Source organism: Protopterus annectens, chromosome 1.part0 (genome assembly GCF_019279795.1).
Source record: "Protopterus annectens isolate FY-2018-M chromosome 1.part0, PAN1.0, whole genome shotgun sequence".
Lineage (NCBI taxonomy): Eukaryota > Metazoa > Chordata > Ceratodontiformes > Protopteridae > Protopterus > Protopterus annectens.
In genome coordinates this window covers 591,038,819-591,058,092 of record NC_056725.1, presented here as the reverse complement: position 1 = coordinate 591,058,092, position 19,274 = coordinate 591,038,819, and the positions used below count along the sequence as shown (strand labels likewise).

Genomic DNA, 19,274 nt, shown 5'->3' with positions numbered 1-19,274 from the left:
TAGTCTTACTTAGGCCCTTGGGCTGATAGCTTAGTACCTACCTATGAACAATCTCCCATATTCTCCATATGTCTGAACTATAGGGTAGGGTTGCAAGACAAGCATCCAGGCCTGGCTAAAATTTGCAAAACAATACATCAAGTCTCCTAAAAGCATGTGGGAAAATGTGTTATGGTCTGATGAGACCAAGGCTGAACCTTTTAGCCACAATTCCAAAACGTATGTTTGGCGCAAAAACAACACTTCACATCACCAAAAGAACACCATCCCCATGGTGAAGCATGGTGGTGACAGTATCATACTTTGGGGATGCTTTTCTTCAGCTGGAACTGGAGCTTTAGTCAAGGTGAAGAGAATTATGAACAGTTCCAAATACTTGTCACTTTTGGCCCAAAACCTTCAGGCGTCTGCTAGAAAGCTGAAGATGAAGAGGAATTTCACCTTATAACATGACAATGACCCCAAGCATACATCCAAATCAACAAAAAAATGGCTTCACCAGAAGAAAATTAAAGTTTTGGAATGGCCCAGCCAGAGCACAGATCTAAATCCAATAGAAAATCTGTGGGGTGACCTGAAGAGGACTGTGTACAAGAGATGCCCTCGCAATCTGACAGATTTGAAGCACTTTTGCAAGGAAGAGTGGGAAAATATTTCTAAGTCAAGATGTGCTAGACTCCTACCCAAGAAGACTGAATGCCGTAATTAAATCAATAGGTGCTTCAACAAAGTATTAGTTTAAGGGTGTGCACACTTATGCAACCAGATTACTGTACATTTTTTTATTTTTCCCCTAACAGATTTGTTTGTTTTTCAATTGAATTGTACAGGTTATAGGTCACATTAAAGGTGGGAAAAGTTTGGAAATTATTTATTGTGTTCTCATTTTTTTTTACATCAAGGTAGGTGTGTGTGTGTGTGTGTGTGTGTGTGTGTGTGTGTGTGTGTGTGTGTGTGTGTGTGTGTGTGTGTGTGTGTGTGTGCGCATGTGCATGTGTGTGCGAGCGCAAATCAAATCTCAAAGGGTGAGTGTGTCAGCTGCTGGGAGCAGGGATATGAAACAATGGTTTCACAGAGAGAGTGGTGGAGGACTTGGCTTGGACATTCGGCTGAGGTCTCAACTCTATAGCTGTGCCAGTGGGGAGTCTTACTGGTGACCTGGAGGGAGATTGACAGAGAAATCCAGACCCTGGACTGAGTGTTTCCTGTGTGCTCTTAAGGGAAACTGTGCTTGATGCAGAGAACTGCATCTGGAAATACTGGGTGTATCCATTTTTGTTCCAAGTGAACGTCCCTCATCAGTGCCAGTGGTGAAGATTCTGTCTCTTTGATTACTGGCCCAGAGTGGGGACTTCACAGGGGGCACGACTGGCAAATGCCAAGCAGTTGGTACTGCACTACAAGCATTCAGAAATAAATGCTGACAAAGCAGTTGTGTGGTTCTGTAGCAAGCAACTTGGGACATATCTAGCAAGCAATCAGCAATGGTTTTCATAAGAGATGATTTTGTTTCGTTTTCATCCTGAAGTCCAAGAGTGTTTTTTTACCTCAACTTAAAGTTGAGGGGGGTACTAGATCAGGGAACAGCAAGGATCACCAGAATGCCCAGCTATGGTTCTGGTACCAGGCTACTTGCTGATACATCACTTTACCACTGTATTACTCCTGTGATGCAGAATTTGCTTATTTATTAGCATTTTATTTCCAGGAAAGTTTGACTGCATAGCAGCCCATTTTCAGCAGAGGGCCAGGGAGAAAGGCTCCAAGGTAGTAGAAAACATTTTAAAAATAATAATTTACAATCTTCAAAAATAATGCAAAAACATATACAGTTTAAATAATTACACAAAATTATCCATAACATGAAAACATTGGTTAAGAACAGATACAAGTTGTATGACAATTTTAAAATATAGCGACATTTTAGCCAATTTATAGAGAAATTAAAGGTAAGTTGGTATAACCCAAATAGGAATTGCAATATGAAGTGAGAAAAGCAGGCCTATGGTGTATTTAGACAGAAAACTGGGGGACAGAAGTAGGTAAGTGACTGAAGAGGGGATAGTAAGGAGGTGTAAATTATTAACAGTTACTTGTTGACATTTAGGGATATTATTTATTCTGGTGTTGAGCAAGAACAGAGCCAGCTTTTGGCTTTTCGCTAGAAATCTTTCAGAATGGTTTTGAGGAATGGGAGGGATATTACTGACCTGCTGGCTACAGGTAAGGAGTTCCAGGCCTTAGCAATATGGTACAAGTATAGACAATGCCCAGCAGATTTGACAGTTTTGTGGACTGGCAGGAGTCTTTGGTCACTGGATTGCAATGATCAACTGGGAACAAAGTTGTGTAGAATGGTATTTAATGCCGGACAAGAAGAGGGATGCTGGATAATTTTAGAGGGAAGCTGTGTATAATGTTAGTAGATGGAGTAGTTCTAACTAACTGTGGATTTTTAGTGCTATACAGTGGTGGGTTCTGAAATGGGTATTTAATGCAAATTTAGCAAATTTATTATAGCATAGTTCAAGTTTTGATTTTGTGATACGCCTGAAGGTTAGTAAGGATGGCAGCTCCATAAAGAGGTGTGGGGAGGAGATACGTAGTGGCAAGTGTAGTTTTAGCTGTGTTGGTGAGAAGGTTTTTGGCTTTGTAAAACATCCCTAGTTTTTGACAAGTTTTTCTTATACAACTTTGCATCTGCAGGTCTAATTTAAGATCATCCACTATCATCCCTAATAATTTTCTATAAGAAGTGACTTCAATAGTAGTATTATCAAGAGAGAGGACTTTGAATTTTGTTTTTACATGAGAAAGGGATTAGGGGAAAAAATAGTAGTTTAGTTTTTTAGAGTTGGGTATGAGTTGGGATTTATAAATCCATGTTTTAGTGGCTGTTAAAGCTTCCCAAGTATTTTTTTGGAAGTGTGCCATGTTGTGAGATGTGCAAATGAGTGTGAAGTCATCTGTGCACTGTAAAAGGGAAACCTGTTGTGTGGAGGATGTTGGTGAGACTGTTAAAGTGGAGGGTACCAAGGACAGAGCTTTGTGGTACAATGATGGTGACAGGCAGGTATGGATAGAGGGCTAAGTGACATTTTACTGACTGATGCGAAGTGAATAGGTAGCTTTTGAACCACAGAAGGTTGGACTGAGACAGACCGAGTGAGGACTTTTAAAGCAGATGTTTGCGGTTACAAACTGTGTTGAACACTTTATACATGGGGTCTATATTGAAATGTTGGCACTTGAAATTCCGAGTGCTGATAAGCCAAAAAAAAAAAAAAAACACAGGAGAAGAGTGAATCTCGAAATCACGCTTCTCCTTTGAACTTCTTTTTCTGGGGCGGGGGGCAAACCCACCCAGCACTCCCCATTTGGGGGAACAAGTCCTCCACACACCAGAACTTATATCTATATCTATATATGGGATCACTGCATAATCTCGAAATCTTGAAATACCGAATTTCAAAATCTCGAGACTAAATAGCCGAAACGATAGATCAAAACCACAAAATTCAAAATCTCAAACGTACAATGCATATACAGCACGCACACACACACACACACACACACACACACACACACAAAACTGCCCCCACAATCAAACATATAATCCTACACGTGCACCCCCCCCCACACCACCCCTACTTAAATATACCAACTCCAAGATCACACAGACACACAAAGGAAACTCACACCCAAACATTTTACAGTCCCACACACACACACACACCACAGTCACAACACACACTGACATACACTAAAGCCCCAACCAATGCACTTACACATAGATACTTACCTGAACTTCCACCCATCCATAAACAAACCGCAACACCAGAAGCGCTACTTCAATATCTCCGAACATTGGGATTTTGAATTTTCGCGCTTCTGGTCTTTCAGTATTTAGGGGATTCGGCTACATAGTCTCGAGATTTTGGGTTTCGGTATTCCAAAAGTTCGAGATTATGTAGTGATCCCCTTTGGGCGTCGAGCTGGCACCTCGGCACCGATAAAATATCTACTGCCAATCATTAGCAGATCGGAGTTCCACTGTGGCGAGCCCTAACCGGGAAAAGCCAAAAAAAAAAAAAAAAAAAACCAACAACAAATATATATATATATATATATATATATATATATATATATATATATATATATATTTATATATATAAAGAGAGAGAGATATATGGGTCTACTTCAAAACATCTAAAACCCATAACATCAAATTTCATAACATCTAACACTACAAATCACAATAACATCTGACCTCAAAGCAGTGACAAGCGGAGTACCATAGGGTTCCATCCTGGGACCTCTCCTGTTTGGTATCTACTTCTCTGAAGTACAGGCTAATACAGAAGGTCTCTGGCTAATGAAGTTCACAGATGACTGCAAACTAGTAGTCATAGTCAAGTCCCCAAATGATGTGGACATCCTACAGAAGGGCCTCACTGAGACAGATGCCTGGTGTCAGAGCCATGGCCTCAAGCTCAATGCCAAAAAGTGCAGTGTCATCCCCTTTGGTAAAAACTCTGTACCCATGAACTACTACACAGGCAGCAATCTACTTAACACCGAATGCGTGATAAGAGACCTTGGGACCCAGGTGGACAGTAGTCTCTCCTTTGATAGTCACATCGCCACAGTAGTCAGGAAGTCCTTCTACATGGTACACCTCATCATAAAAGGGTTCTCATCCAGGAAAAAAGAGGTCATTGTTCCCTTCTACTCGTCACTCATTAGACCCATTATAGAGTACAACGGCCCTTTTGGAATGTACCTCACAAGACATCTGTAGCAGCTGGAAAGGCCACAGAAGTACCTCACAAAGAGGATTACTGGCCTCAAACAAATGCCCTACACTGACCGCCTCAAAAAACTCCAGCTTTACTCCATAGCATATCGCCTACTCCGAGGTGATCTCTGCCTAACATATAAAGCTATGTCAAACCCAGAGCTGTTGGACATGCTACACCTAAAGAAATCCCAATCCCTCTGAGCTACACGCTTCTAGGGACCTAAACCTTGTCACCACAATAAACTTGACACGTTGGATGGATAGATTCCTGTCACAGAGACTTCCTATACTCTGGAACAAGCTATCCATCTATGTCAAGTAAAGTTCTTCATTAGCACTCTTCAAGAAAAATCTTGATGAGTGGATGGGAAATAGGAAATACACCCCAGGGATCACTTCTGTGTCTCTGCTGGACAGTGGCACAGGAAAATAACTTTCTTGGGTGGCGTAAGCTATGGAACCTTGCTGGCTAGGCTTACGTAGGCCCTTGGGTTGATAGCCTAGTACCTATCTATGAACCTATGAACATCCTCTCCACATATAATGACACCAAACTACCAAACACACTTTTTACTACGTTTCTGAAGGGAGGCAAGCCCCCTGCACCCCCACACATGGGGGCTCAACCCCCCAAACCCCCCGTAAATTAAATATACAAACTCCAAGATCACACTGCAGTGGGAAAATCTTAATTTACTAACCCCACTGTATCAAGCCCCCCTGCAGAAACGCAGTAAAAAGTGTATTTGGTAGTTTGAGTCATTATATGTGAAGGGGATGTTATTTTCATGTGATTTATAGTGTTAGATGTTATGAAATTTGATGTTATGGGTTTTAGATGTTCTGGTTTCAATGTTTCAATGTTATGAAATTAGATGTTATGGGTTTTAGATGTTTTGAAGAGGACCCATATATATTACTATACTCTGGAGAACAGGATATTCTGAGAAATTACATACTGGACTTAGTACATGCAAGTCTGTTCTTTCGGACATTCAGTCTTTGTATTTTGGGACTCACTCTAATGAGTCCTGACATTTGAAATGGTTAACTTAGATGAGTCTAGAAATAAGAAGGACACTAGTTTGTCATTATCTCTAGCTTTATTGACAGTATCTATATAGGCTAGAAGTGCAGTGTTAGTAGTATGAGAAGGATGTTGTGTGGGGAATAAGAGTTCTTCCTGCAGGAGACAGTTACTGTTTTTGAATACAGTTTTCAAGTATTTTGGAGTGGGGGGGTTAAGACTGCTATTGGTCTGAAGTAAGTAATGTCTGTTGAATTTCCTCCTTTGTGCAGAGGGATAATGTGTGACTTTTTCCAGAGGGAGAAATGTAGGATTCCTGGACTGACCTATTTATAAGGACTGAGACAGGATAGACAATGCTATTGGTTGCTATTTTAAGGTACTGTCTTGGAAGGTCATCAGCTGAAGAAGAGCACTATATGAGTTTAGAAGTAGTTTTATACAAGATGTGGGCACAGATATGAAGGTGAAAGTAGATGCGGTGGTACATGGCTGCTGGGCATGGACACCTGGACCATTTTCATATTAAATTTAAATTCTTGGTATTGGTATATCGGCCCACACACAACTTAAGTCCTGTTTGTCTGAGGGAGTTCATATGCTGTTCAACCTAACCCCACCCCACTGCATTCCAGAGATTGCTTGTGGATCTGTAAATGTATTCAAAACCTGTTTTTTTTTTCTTTTAGAGCCTTGGCACTACCACAACCTTTTCTACATGTTTAAACATGCTTTTTTGGTCAGAAGTACTGTTAGTATTTATTGAAGATATATGTTCTATTTAAATTGTTTATTTGCTGATTTATCTTATTTATTACATTCATTTTAGTTGGGCAGCCACGGTGGTGCAGTGGTTAGCATTGTCGCCTCACAGCAAGAGGTTCTCTGGTTCGATCCTAGGCTGGGGTGCCTTCTGTGTGGAGTCTGCATGTCCTCCCTGTGGTTGCGTGGGTTTCCTCCGGGTGCTCCGGTTTCCACCCACATCCCAAAGGCATGCTGCAGGTGGATTGGATACTCTAAACTGGCCCTAGGTGTGAGTGTGTGTGTGCCTTCTGTGGAAGGTTGGGTGCCGGGCTGGCAACTTGACACTATAAAACTCCACTGCCAATCATGAGCGGACAGGTGATCCACTGTGGCGACCCCTAACCAGGAAAAAGTTGAAAGTAGAAGATTACATTCATTTAAGTTATGTGTTTTTATCACTGTTAATATTTTGTGGAAAAGCACCTATATAAAACTAAAGTTTAAATTAAGTTGAATCTGTTGACCATAAGCACACTTGGTGATTTTTTTTTTTGGGGGGGGGGGGGGGGGGCTGTCATCAGCTTTGGAGAAAAATAGAAAAATGCAAAAGCACACACAAAAGAGATAAAGTGCATAAACTCAGTACTCTACAGCAAAAAGTAATAACAGTCATTATCATACAAGGGTACTTACTGCTCTTGAAGTTGTCTGAATGAACCCAATGGACTGATTACCTAATGTTTAGGTAGACAAGTGAATATAGCATGGGTACTTTCACTTTAGTACCTAACACTAGTGGCATCTCCAGTATGGTGAGACCACCAGCTTGCCCTGTGCGATCTAAAGCTCTAGAAATCAGGCGAGGTGTAAGCATCCACTTGTAGCTTAATTCCCTTTTGCAATGAATGACACTACTGCAGTAATCTCTATGATGAACATGTGCAAATAATCACTATGTCACAGTGCTTCTTGTGCATCTCCTAAGTTAGTACAGTTTATCTATTTTGGGCTTGCTGACACTGGCAATAACAAGTTGCACTTTTGCTCATTACTCCTGACATTTTCATCTGAAAACCAGAATGAAATTTATTGCTAATGTGCAGCAAAAAACTGGCACAAATCACTAAGTTAGACCCAAATTTGAATCGTTAGCCTCTGTCATGGTATTAACGCTGATCTGGCATTATGAACGTTTGATCAGCTAAGCATTTCTTTTTAAGAAACTGCAGCTGAATAAACTGAACTAAAATGGATCTGTGATTTGTGTCATCAACCAAAATGTTGCTTAGTATTTTACATATTTAGTTTAAAATAAGAAATAATAGATGGGCTGATATTAAACTGCTGTGATAATTGCTATTTCTGATTAGTGGTTTTGCTGTATTTTTAGACAGTATGAGAGATATGTACTCTGTCACCTACCAAAGTTCCTTGATAGGGGGTGGGAATACACATCTCTACACTCTGTCCACGATGTAATAATTTTTTCTTCTTTGTTAAACCTCATGTAAACTTATACATATATTTATATATTCCCCCATAGCCAATACCTGTTGTTCACTTCCCTTTTTCTCTGAATGTATGTGTTCCTCTCTGCTGCTCTCTCTCTTCTTGCAAGACTGACTGCTTACATCTAGATGGGGATGGAGCCCACTTTACCATCACACCTGGGATCAACCACACAAATGTACTCCTCTTCCTGTACTCTTCTATGTAGTGCTTTTGCTGATGCCTTATAACACCTTCTGTATTCACCTCTCATAGCACTTGTCTGCCAAGTTCTTCCCACTACAGCTGTCTTAATATATTAAAGACACTAACTTCACATCAGCTTTCTAACCTCCACACCAAGATCAATGGCATAATGGTGGTCTGCACCCCTTATAAAGACTTCATGACTAACATACGCAACAACTTCTATCAGGGCTTTTGTCTCTTTATATTAGTGTAGGCAGTTTTAAGTCCTTGCAACAAAAATCATACATAATTTCCTACTAGTCACATTTATACTCAATTTGCTTTCTGCACACATCTTTAGCTGTTATGCTTGACCTTTTCCCTTGTAAGATACTTCAACTTTCCGTCCTGAGGAACTTATTTTTTAAACACCGTTACTGAATTATCACTTGTGACATAGGCATGCATACATTTATATAAAAGCAATCAAACCATATTAACAAGTTCACATTTAGAAATATTACACATCACACTTACTGCTATATATCCTATAATCTAGGCAATATTACATAATTTTTTTTCAATATAATTACACCTACCCTTTTCTTAAGATACCGTCTCTTGTTCTTTTATCTCTGTTACAATACTTTTACAATACTCCCTATTTTAAGCATAGTTGGTTTAGATTTTGATTTCTATTTTCTAGTAATTACTTTTTTGGCAGCCACCAGAATTAAACTTAACAAAGCCTTACCATGTCTAGGGACTCCAGATCCTGTATCCCAGCTTAAAAAATAGTTTCCTTAGTAACATTAATTTGCTCACCCGGTATTTCTAACAAAGTACTCTGCAGGGAATTTTTAAAGTATGCCAACTCATTAAAGTCCCAAATATATATGTTTGTAGTTACCTCTTTCTTCCCTTCACACCTCCAACATTTGTAATCTACCACAGGAAAAATTCTTTGGAATCTGCTTGGGGTATAAAAGTATCTGCAAACACTTCCAGGCAAAAATCTTAAATCTTCTAGACTTTGATGTATATTTTGGAGCCATTGTTTCCTTGTGAATTGCATATCAAATCTCTCTTCTCAAAATCTTCTCAAACCAGAAGATCAAAAAAGCATCTATCAATAGTATTTTTAGATGAGCCACCCACACCACTCCTACAGAAGCCACACCCCTTGTGCCAAATTAATTACAAATATCTTCAAGGTCAACACACTTCGGAGTTGAGCTAAAAAAAGAAAAAAAAATCTTCCAACAGATAGACATTCAGTATAAATGTCTTACTGAATGGAGTTTTTTGAATCAGTCACATTGCAGCTGCATAGCTATCACCTTTCCCACTTGGCAAAATGTGTCTGTTGGGAGGAAGATTTCAAAATAACTATAGTTAAACTCTGAAATCCCAGCTGGGAAATGCAGCAGGATCAGAGATTCTGCAGCAGATAGAAGGACTTGAGGTAGAGCTAGTCATCAGCTTTGGTGGACTTTCACAGTTTGAACTAGGAAAGTATCCTATACCACTACAACTTGGCAGGCTGAAAAAACACCTATTATGGCCACCAAAGTGCAATGAGGATAAGTGTTGGTCTTTTTCACTTCTGATGAGCAACTATCACAGTAAATGGTGGGAAGGTGCACAAGAATCTTCCCTGCCATGACAAGAAAATGCAACCACATCTAATTCCCTCTTACTATGTTGGATGGAACATAACCATATGACAGCCTAATTTTCTTGCATGGAAAATGGGTCATTGACTAGACCATGTGTCTCAAAAACTCAAAGCCCTAGAAACTCGAGCAGTCTTCAAACCAGCATAATTATAGATGAGGGAAGTAACTACACTAGTTTTCTAGCTACACTGCCTGCATTTTAATTTGTCTTGGAGACTGCGGTCCTTGCCTGTGGTTATTTGAGTTTGATACCCCTACACTAGGGTGTCCAACCTATGAAGACCCTAACAAGGAAGGATTCTCCAATTCTCATCTCTAAAGAGAAATAGAGGAGTTGATTAAGGAGTCTGCAGCACAATCACTTTCACAGGGATCCAAACTACTAAGATAATGATGTCTCTGTCTATCATCCACTGTCAGACTTGCATCACATCATGTCTCCACAAAAGAGGTATGAACATGTACTCTTCTGCTTGATTTTGTACCAAATGATGGACTAGTTTTCAGACTGTATACAGAGTGGCCACAGAAACAGCTTCCACATCCCTTGACTGTCGGGTGTCAAAGAGACAATTTTTGTGGTCTTTGGTATTTAAACTGGATAACAGAAATCAAAGAAGATTCCACCCTGGGATGTTTGGCATGATGGTTTTACCATTTAGGCAGTGACTTGTAAAAGGAACTGGTCTTTTTCCATGGTTGTAGGTGATTATTAGGGTGCCGCCAGGCTTCTCTGATGGCACACAGAATGGCAGGGTCCAGGGGCAGGATAACCTAGGGCTCTCAAGCTACTTTTTCTGAAACTCAATCAAGCATTTCTGGGAAAAGCAGAAATTCCTCATAAATCAGAAGGGCATCTCCAAATAAAGGCATATCTACTGGAGAAGCAGAAGGGGGAGAGAAGACATATCGTCCTTGTTCATCGTTGTGAAAGAACTTTAAGATCTTAAGAATCACAGTAAAACACACAGGTGAATACTGAGTCTCCAATTAGTAGCAGGTATGACTTTATACAGGGGCAAATGTGTGGAGGACTGGCACTGGACAGGTATTTGGACATTACACAGAATACCATGCTAGTCAATAGCTGTTGGGAGGGCTTCAGAATGAACTCACTTGTAGCTGACTATCACAACTAAGACTCAAGCTCCCATCAGACATTAATCATCTGTTTGATGCCTATGCCCCCAGATATGACCTCTGGTGTGGGAAGACTAGATCAGTCCTCCTCAATTTGGGCCTTCTGGCTTATATGGGTTGAAATCAGACCTAAGAAGGGAAGTTATTCGGTCAATGCATCGAAGATCCATGATCCAATAACTCCATAGACAGAATCCTGAGATCAAGCTTATCAAATGGGGACTCCAGTATTGCACAAATCCAAGAAAGACCTTTCACAGAATCTAGATACTGGTAAGAGCTTGAACTCTTGCTAGCCACTGCTGAGCTCTTCAGCTGAAGGAAGCAAGAGGGCCAACTGCATGAGTTAATCAGAGAAGATTCATGAATTAACTTGGACCCCAGAGTGCTTGCCTTTGTGGTGATGCTCTGACCTATGCCTTGGGTTCTAAAAACAACTCTGCTGCCAATGTCCCAGAGAACAGCTACTGACCTGAGCTACTTCATGAACTGTGCTAAAAGCTTGTACTTCCACTAATGCCTTGTAGCAAGGCTGAACCAGAAGCATGTACGTCAATTCTTAAAGTCATGCTTTTCATCAAGATAGTACAAGCAATACTGGTGTGGGTCTTGACAGGTACTCTAAGAGCCACAAGGAATTTATTGTGGTGCCCAGCAGCAGCATAGTTATGGGGGGACAAAATGGGTAACTGCCCCAGGTGTAAAGTGCAGGTGGGGTGTACTGGCTGATCCCTTTCTCTCTCTAATGCAATATCAGCTTTTAAAAGCCAGTATTGCATTTGCAGTCAAACTGGAGTGCTGTAGCCCTCGGTGTGTCATCTAAACTGTAGAAACTGCTTGCTATATTTTTAGCAAGCAGTTTGCTACTATTTAAAAGTGAAAAGTTATTTATTTTTTAACTAAAACCCAAGTACTGTAGCACTTTATAAAGTCAGGGTATAAACTGTTTGCTACATTTGTAGCATGCTGTTTTCTACAGTTTAAAAAGAAGAAATTATTTTCTTTTTTTAATAAAATGTGTGGAAGGAGGAGCAGGGGGCAGGCACAGAAACGAGACCAAAATGGCTGGGGCAGGAAGAAGTGGGACATGCTGAACATCTGACCACGTGGTTGGTGTGCTAGTAGAAGGAATGGCCATTTTTATTTTTGCTCTTCACTTGGAGAGCTGGGGTTTGGTTGGTGTGTTCATGGACTGGGTACTGCAGGAAGCATCCGCAAGTTGTTTTGCATACATCCTTTTTTTTTTTTTTTTCAGCTGAGGAGGTGGAAGTTAGTTTGTTGAATGGCAGAAGGTGCTAGTTAAGCCACCTACACTTCTGGTGCCCTGGCATGCAAATTTTTACGCAGACAGGCTGATTGGAATGAGAAAGATCCAGATCGGTTGAACAGCAATAAAAGAACTGGCAGGCTCTGACAACAAGCATGCTTACATAACCACTGAGTTATGCCATACAGTAGGTCTCTACAAGCATGCGCCAGGCAGATCTGGCTATTCCAAACTTAAGCTGTGGCATTGCAGCACAACTCCACTGTTTTGTGCAATGCTCAGTCTTCCCCTGCATGGCAAACTGCTGACATGATATCTTCATCTGAAAAAGACTGCTGTTTTATGGCACAAAGAGTAATACTGTCATTAAAGACCAAAACCAATCCGGGTCTCGGCCCGGCAGCTTTGGTGACTCTAGATAAACTCGGGCCGATCGCGTGCCCATTTTTTTAAAAAAAAGGGGTGGGAGGTTGGCGTTAATGGTTAAGGTGCTTACCTAACAAACACAAGGTGCAGGGTTTGATTCTGACATGGGGTAACTGACCAGGCTTAAAATGGCCCATTAGGGCAGTTAGCCTAGTATGAACCTATAAGAAAAAACCTATAAGAAAAAATCAAAGTGAGAATATCAAGCATAAAATGACTTACCTGGCCTCCATTGATGATGATATCTGGGTCTATAACATTGCCTACTGACTTCGACATCTTCTCTCCAGTTTCATTAAGAGTAAATCCATGGACCACCAAAGACCTAGGAATAAAATGCAGTAAACATTTACTATGATCATTTTTTCATCTATTATTTTGCTTTACCCTCTGCTTAAAGGTCAGTCTCTCTATACATTTTTCAATGGCATATCAACTGAAATTTATTACTACCTTACAGAAAACCATTGTTGGTAACAATAATAAAATTATACACATGCAACTAGATACAATAAATAAGGAAGCCAGAATATTCCCAATTTAGGCAGAATGTAAGAAATCTACTATTCAAGGTTTAGATCCAATATACATAAAAATACATAATTATTTATTGCCACATTTGCTTGTGCTACTACTTCATTTACTCACATTCCCTCCACCACACCAAATCCTACACAGAGAGTCTTAGGACAGATCAGTTTAGTTAATAAGAAGTAGGTGCACAACAAATAGATTCAACAAATTCTGCCACACACTGCAAAAATCTACATGATAACATGACATGCCATCCCTTTTGTGAGCTTATTATGTCATGAACATCGGTTTAAACCTACTCTCCTAAACACACACACACAGATAAACTTTGCATCATTGCTCCACTGCTATCTGTGGAAAACAGCACTAGTGAGACAGGCTGCTTTCATTTCCACCTCATTTAGTAATTCTGGTTTATTTTTTTCTCTTCGTCTTCTTCAACAATTTCCAAAACAGACAGAGAAAGAGTAAACAGGTGAGGTAAGAGTGAAACAGAAGCCCCATTCAGAAATATAATTCTTGCAAATGACTAACCCAGTAGAACATGAACAAGCTATGGGATCATTTATTGTGGTAAAAACAGCAATGAAAAACATACCAAGCAATCAACAGTACATCACAAAACACAACAGACGCATTGAAAGAAATGAATAATCTTCAAGATCTGTATTAGCTGGAGCCCACATTCCAACAATTATAGGATGAGGCACCTTTCCTTTGAAAAAGATGTACAGTTTTATAAGAGAATGCTTTCTTAGCAAGGTTTGCCACTCCACTACCATGGAAGGGATCAACCCTCCTTCCAGAAGCCAGTTACATGTTTTTTTTTTTTTGGATCTGTGAGTAGTCTCCAGCAAAGGTTAGATGTTCTCATACTCCAACATAGCCTGAAAAGCCTTTATTGCTTCCACCCATAACAGACATAACCTGGAGCAGGACTAGAACATATGAGGCTAATTTTCAAGGACCCTTCAGGGCATCTCAAACACTGATCTGTGCTACCTGAACAGTAGAGGCCTAGATCAGACAGTAGGGAAATAAGAGGGAAGAATTAAGCAAACATCCTGAACATGGAAGAACTGGATGGCACTGATGGATAGCATAAGGTCCTTAATTCTGGGTCAACAAATGCATTTCATCATATGCTTCAACTTTTTCCCAAAAATAATAAACAGGTATGGGAAAGGGAACACTCTGTGAAATAAAATACTTCTGGAGATCAAGAAAATACTTAAATACTAAAATATGCCTGTGTCCTTGCATCTCCCACTGTCCTTCCTATTCAAAACAAACCATTAACATCTCCTTTACATGATCTTGAGCACCAATATCTGTACCTCTTGCCTCTTCTGGTCTCAGGTGAAAACAACTCTAGCTCCTTTAAGGCTCTCAACACACTCCTTTCTCCTTCACCCCAAGGATCTTTCTAGTAGCCTTCCTATGAATTCTTTCAAGAGGCCTGACGCTCTTTTCACATACATTTCCTCCATAACTGCACACAGTACTTGGGGTATGATCTGACCAAGGAACTGCAGAGCTGAAGCATTACCTTTGCTTAAGGACTCCATACACCAGAGGACAGACACACATTCTGTTTGCTGCTGCCAATGTCCTCTCACTGTGCTTCCAGTGGCCTAGGTGAGCAACACTCTTAGAACCTTTTCCTGCTGTTTTGCCATCAGCTCCACTCCTTCAAGCTCATACTTCACATCAGGACTGCTGTGGCGTAAGTGCAGTTTTCCATTTGTTTGCACTAAAACTCAACTTCTAAGGTTCTTCTCGCTTGTTTGTCCTTGGCAAATCCTTTGTTAACCTCCTCCCCCATCCTCCATTGCTGCATTTACCTTTGTGTCATCAGTAAAGAACCAGATTCTGTTTTCTGTTTCCTTAGATATGTTTCAGACAAACACTAAGTACTGGACCCAGGTCAGATCCATTGTGGGACTCCACTAATCTCTCTTCTAATACCAGACAATGTCCTTCTCAACACAACACTCTGTGTCCTACCAGTCAACCATGCAGCTATCTAGTTCCTTACTCTTGTCCTACCACAACCCCGCAAATGGTGACCAGCAGCTTCTTCTGGCTATGAACACACTGTCCTCTAGAAATGCAACTAGTCTATTCCTTGGGATTCTCTCCAGAACGTTCTCTGCCACTGTTATCAAGCCAACAGGCCTGGTGTTCCCCAGATTTTTGAAACCCTACTTTGCACAAGGGTAACATAATTGCTCCTTTTAGTCTTCGAGCACTTCTGCAGTAGCCAGTGATCTGTTGAAGTGCTGGTCAGATTTTTGAGGACCTTGACAGGCTGCTGATGTGGCCCTCTGTTTTATCATACCCAAGGCCAGTCAGTTCCTTGTAAACATCCTCCCCGTAATCCTGATGTCTACTATTTTGCCCATTCTGCCTTGACTCTTTCTCAGCATGGCAAACTCCCCTTGCCGTCCTTTGTAAAGACTGATGCAGTATTTATTCAGTATCACTGCTTTTTCCCCAGTCCACTTTGATCTTTCACCCATCTTTGTTCAGCCTGGCTAGTTTTGTCCCTTCCCTCCTTTCCTTCTTTCTGTTACATACATAAAAAAGCTCTTGCTTCCCTTTTTGATTACTTCTGGTAACTCCCTTTAAGTGTTAGCTTTTGCTACTATCACCTTTTTTTGTTTTGCAACCCTTCTTGTACTGTACACCCTCTAATTCCAGTTCTCCCTGTACATACCAACTTTTGCCCTAGTTGCTACAGACACACTTCTATGTAGCCATACTGGTCTTCTTTTTGTTTTGTTTTTTGGGGGGTTTCACAACCTTGCATACAGTCCTGAGTACTTCATATCTGACCTATTCCCACAGCTTCTCTACTCCCCTGATATGCTCCCAATTTCCTAACTCATTCTTAACCACCTCTTCCAGCATAGCATAATCTATACTGTTCTTCCTTAGGCTAAACCACACAGTGGCATGATCACAGTTGGCTAACAGTGGCTCGACCTGGATGTCAATGATACTATCTCCAGTAGTTAAGAACATATCCAGAATTCCATCCTTTCTGGTTAGGTCCTGTAGAAGTTGGCTGAACCCCTCATGGGTTTGGTACACCACATCAAAATTAAGCCCACAGGGCAATCAGGATATAAAATGAAGACTAGCTTTGGGGGAAGATGTCACTCTCTCACTACAAATAAGATGTGTCCCAGATTGAAGACCCTGTCCTGTCTGTTTCTTGTAGCTGGGGTTGCAGGACTAGAGAAATAGCTTGGCTCACTCCAAGGATGTCTACTATGATAGGACTGAAGCACATGTAGCACAGAATATAGGTCCACTCTTTCACAGGGTCCAAAAACCAGCCTACAAAGCAGCTTTCTAGTATTTTCCAGTCTAACATCCCCACAAGTGTATGAAAGCCACAGCTCAAAAATACAAAGCTTAACAGTTAGCATATATGCCTAAAATCTAATTACAGTGGGTCACTGTGGCCACTTTAACTCATGGACACTACAGAACCTAAAAGAAGTTAGGCAAGAACTGACTCTGTCAATGATGCATGTGTGTGTGGATGGGCACACAATGGATACATGAGGATAGAACAGTTTGGACATAATAATCATCTTAATAATGGATAAGTTCAGATGCAACAGCTGTTTATGGAGTCAGCTACTAGCACAAATCTCAAGAAAGAAACAAATGTCTTCATTAAGATGTCTTGTGCCTGCACTATATTTAGGCCAAACATCAAATACCAGTAGTGGGCCACATGGGAGGGAGCTCCACATGCCACTCGGTTATGGAAGCAAAAAAAATTGAGTACATTAGGCCTTGTAACATTTATCTTGAAGCTGAAAACTGCCCAAACTTGCAAGTGATTCCAAATTTACTAAGTATAATTTTAATGTTGTCAACAAATAGATTGATGGTAGAAAATTCCAGTGGAGATTCTACCTCCCTTTGTTGAGGTAGGTTTCAGAGCCCAATGCACACCAAGGGTTTCACGGTTAGAATAAAAAAAATAGGAGAAAAGGGGATAATCTTTCTTAATGCAGCACAACAGTAGAATCTTCTCTAAGATCGAAGGTCCCACTTTAATGATACCAAAGGTCCCCTGGTAGATGGTCTCCTGAACACTGATGAACTCAGGGGAAAGCCATACTCCCAAAGGATCATTAACAAGCAATGCCATAACATTATAATAAAGGCTTTCAATGTGACAAACCTCAGGGTTATCACTGAAGGTTTTCTGCTTGCCAGGAAACTAAGCTGATCTAAAACACAGTCAATGGAATCATTTTCCTGTTCTCCCAGAAAATATCTGTCTTGATCTTGGCTGACAAAATCACTACCAAAGGGAAAAGCCACCTAGACCAAAGCACGCATAAATCTAGTCTAATCAATGCTGACAACAGAAACAGGGCAAAAGCATGAAAAGTCTAATGGGTTCTTACCAGTTTAATCTGTATATCAAAAGTACAGTTGTGTACACTTACCATAAATGTAGATGTTCGAGTGTATTCACTGTTGCAGTCATTACACTTGGGTTATCCTGCCGGCAGGCTACCCTTAGTCGGTCTGAATTCCAAAGTCTAGGTCCGGCATCGGTTGCTGTCGCCTCTTCCCTGACGTCAGTGCGCCAGGGGTATAAAAGATGCAGCCGACGCCATTTTCTTCAGTTTTTCATGCCCCAGATGTCAGGTGCCCCCAAAAGGGTAGGCTAAAAATATGCCAATAAAACATACATGCACCAAAATATATTATACCTTCATCTACAAGCAAATACATCACATAGGTTGTATAGATTAGAGAAGTGCAGATAAGTTCCAGCAAAGATATGGGGGATGGTGGGTGCGTAACCTGGACTGCAACAGTGAATACACTCGAACATCTACATTTATGGTAAGTATACACAACTGTACTATGTTCTTCGTGTTTCACTGTTGCAGTCATTACACTTCGGTTGAATCCCAAAGCTATGGTTGGGAGGCTGGAGCTAAATAGCATTAGGAGCGGCTAAGAGGCCCTGCAGAACTGCAGTGGTAAAGCCTGCCCTGGATTTAGAGTAGAGTGGTAAATGATAGTGCTTTGTAAAGGTGTGCACTGAACTCCAAGTAGCAGCATCTAAAATGTCTTTGGTTGGTACTCCCCTGAGGAAGGCTGCTGCTCTGGTTGAATGTGGCCTAATGCCCTTAGGCACTGGCTTGCCATGTTGTGAATAGCAGAAACAAATGCAGTGGTCTATCCACTTTGAAATAGTCTGCTTTGAGATAGCCTTTCCTTGTGATCCTGCAGCATATGCCACTAGTAGTTGCGCTGTCTTTCTGAAAGCTTTGGTTCTGTTCAAGTAGAAGTGTAGCTGTCTGTGTATGTCCAAAGAATGCAGAATTCTCTCCCCCTTATTCTGTGGGTTTGGATAAAAAGTAGGCAGATGAATAGTTTGGTTAAGGGCCATACTGGACACTACATCAGGCATAAATGTCGGGTTTGTCCTCAGAGAAAACCTGTCTGGATAAAAAATGATAAAACGTTCCACAGCCATGAGTGCCTGTAGCTCTGAGACTCGTCTTGCAGAGGTTATTGCTAGGAGCAGAGCTGTTTTCCAAGTTAAAAACTTTATATCAGCTGTAGCGGCTGGCTCAAAAGGAGGCAGGGTGAGTTTTTCCAAGACATAATTGAGGTCCCATGCAGGTATTGCTGATCTCCTTGGAGGCGTTAAGTTTTTTGGCTCCTCTGAGGTACTGCCTTAACAAAGGATGAGAAAAGATTGGTGGCTCTGTATTGTAATGAGCTGAAATGTCAAAGGCATGAATTTTAACTGATGAAAAGGATAGGCCTTTGTCCAGCATCTCAGTTAAGTATTGCAAAATCTGAGGAATACTTGGAACAGCTGTGTCAATTCCTTGTGCCTGGTTCCAAACATTGAATCCCTTCCATTTTCCAGCGTAAGATTTTCTGGTACTAGGCCTTCTGGCCTCCAAAATGACATCCATCACA

At 40.9% G+C, this 19,274-nt stretch overlaps 1 protein-coding gene across 1 annotated transcript in view; it reads right to left on the bottom strand.

Annotated features, from left to right (window-relative positions):
* IARS2 (isoleucyl-tRNA synthetase 2, mitochondrial) overlaps positions 1 to 19,274 on the bottom strand; it is a 1,410,425-nt gene that overhangs the window by 480,729 nt on the left and 910,422 nt on the right. Inside the window, exon 16 of the mRNA XM_044061644.1 lies at positions 12,984 to 13,086. Coding sequence (XP_043917579.1) covers positions 12,984 to 13,086 — 103 coding nt within the window. The remainder of the gene's footprint in view (positions 1 to 12,983; positions 13,087 to 19,274) is intronic.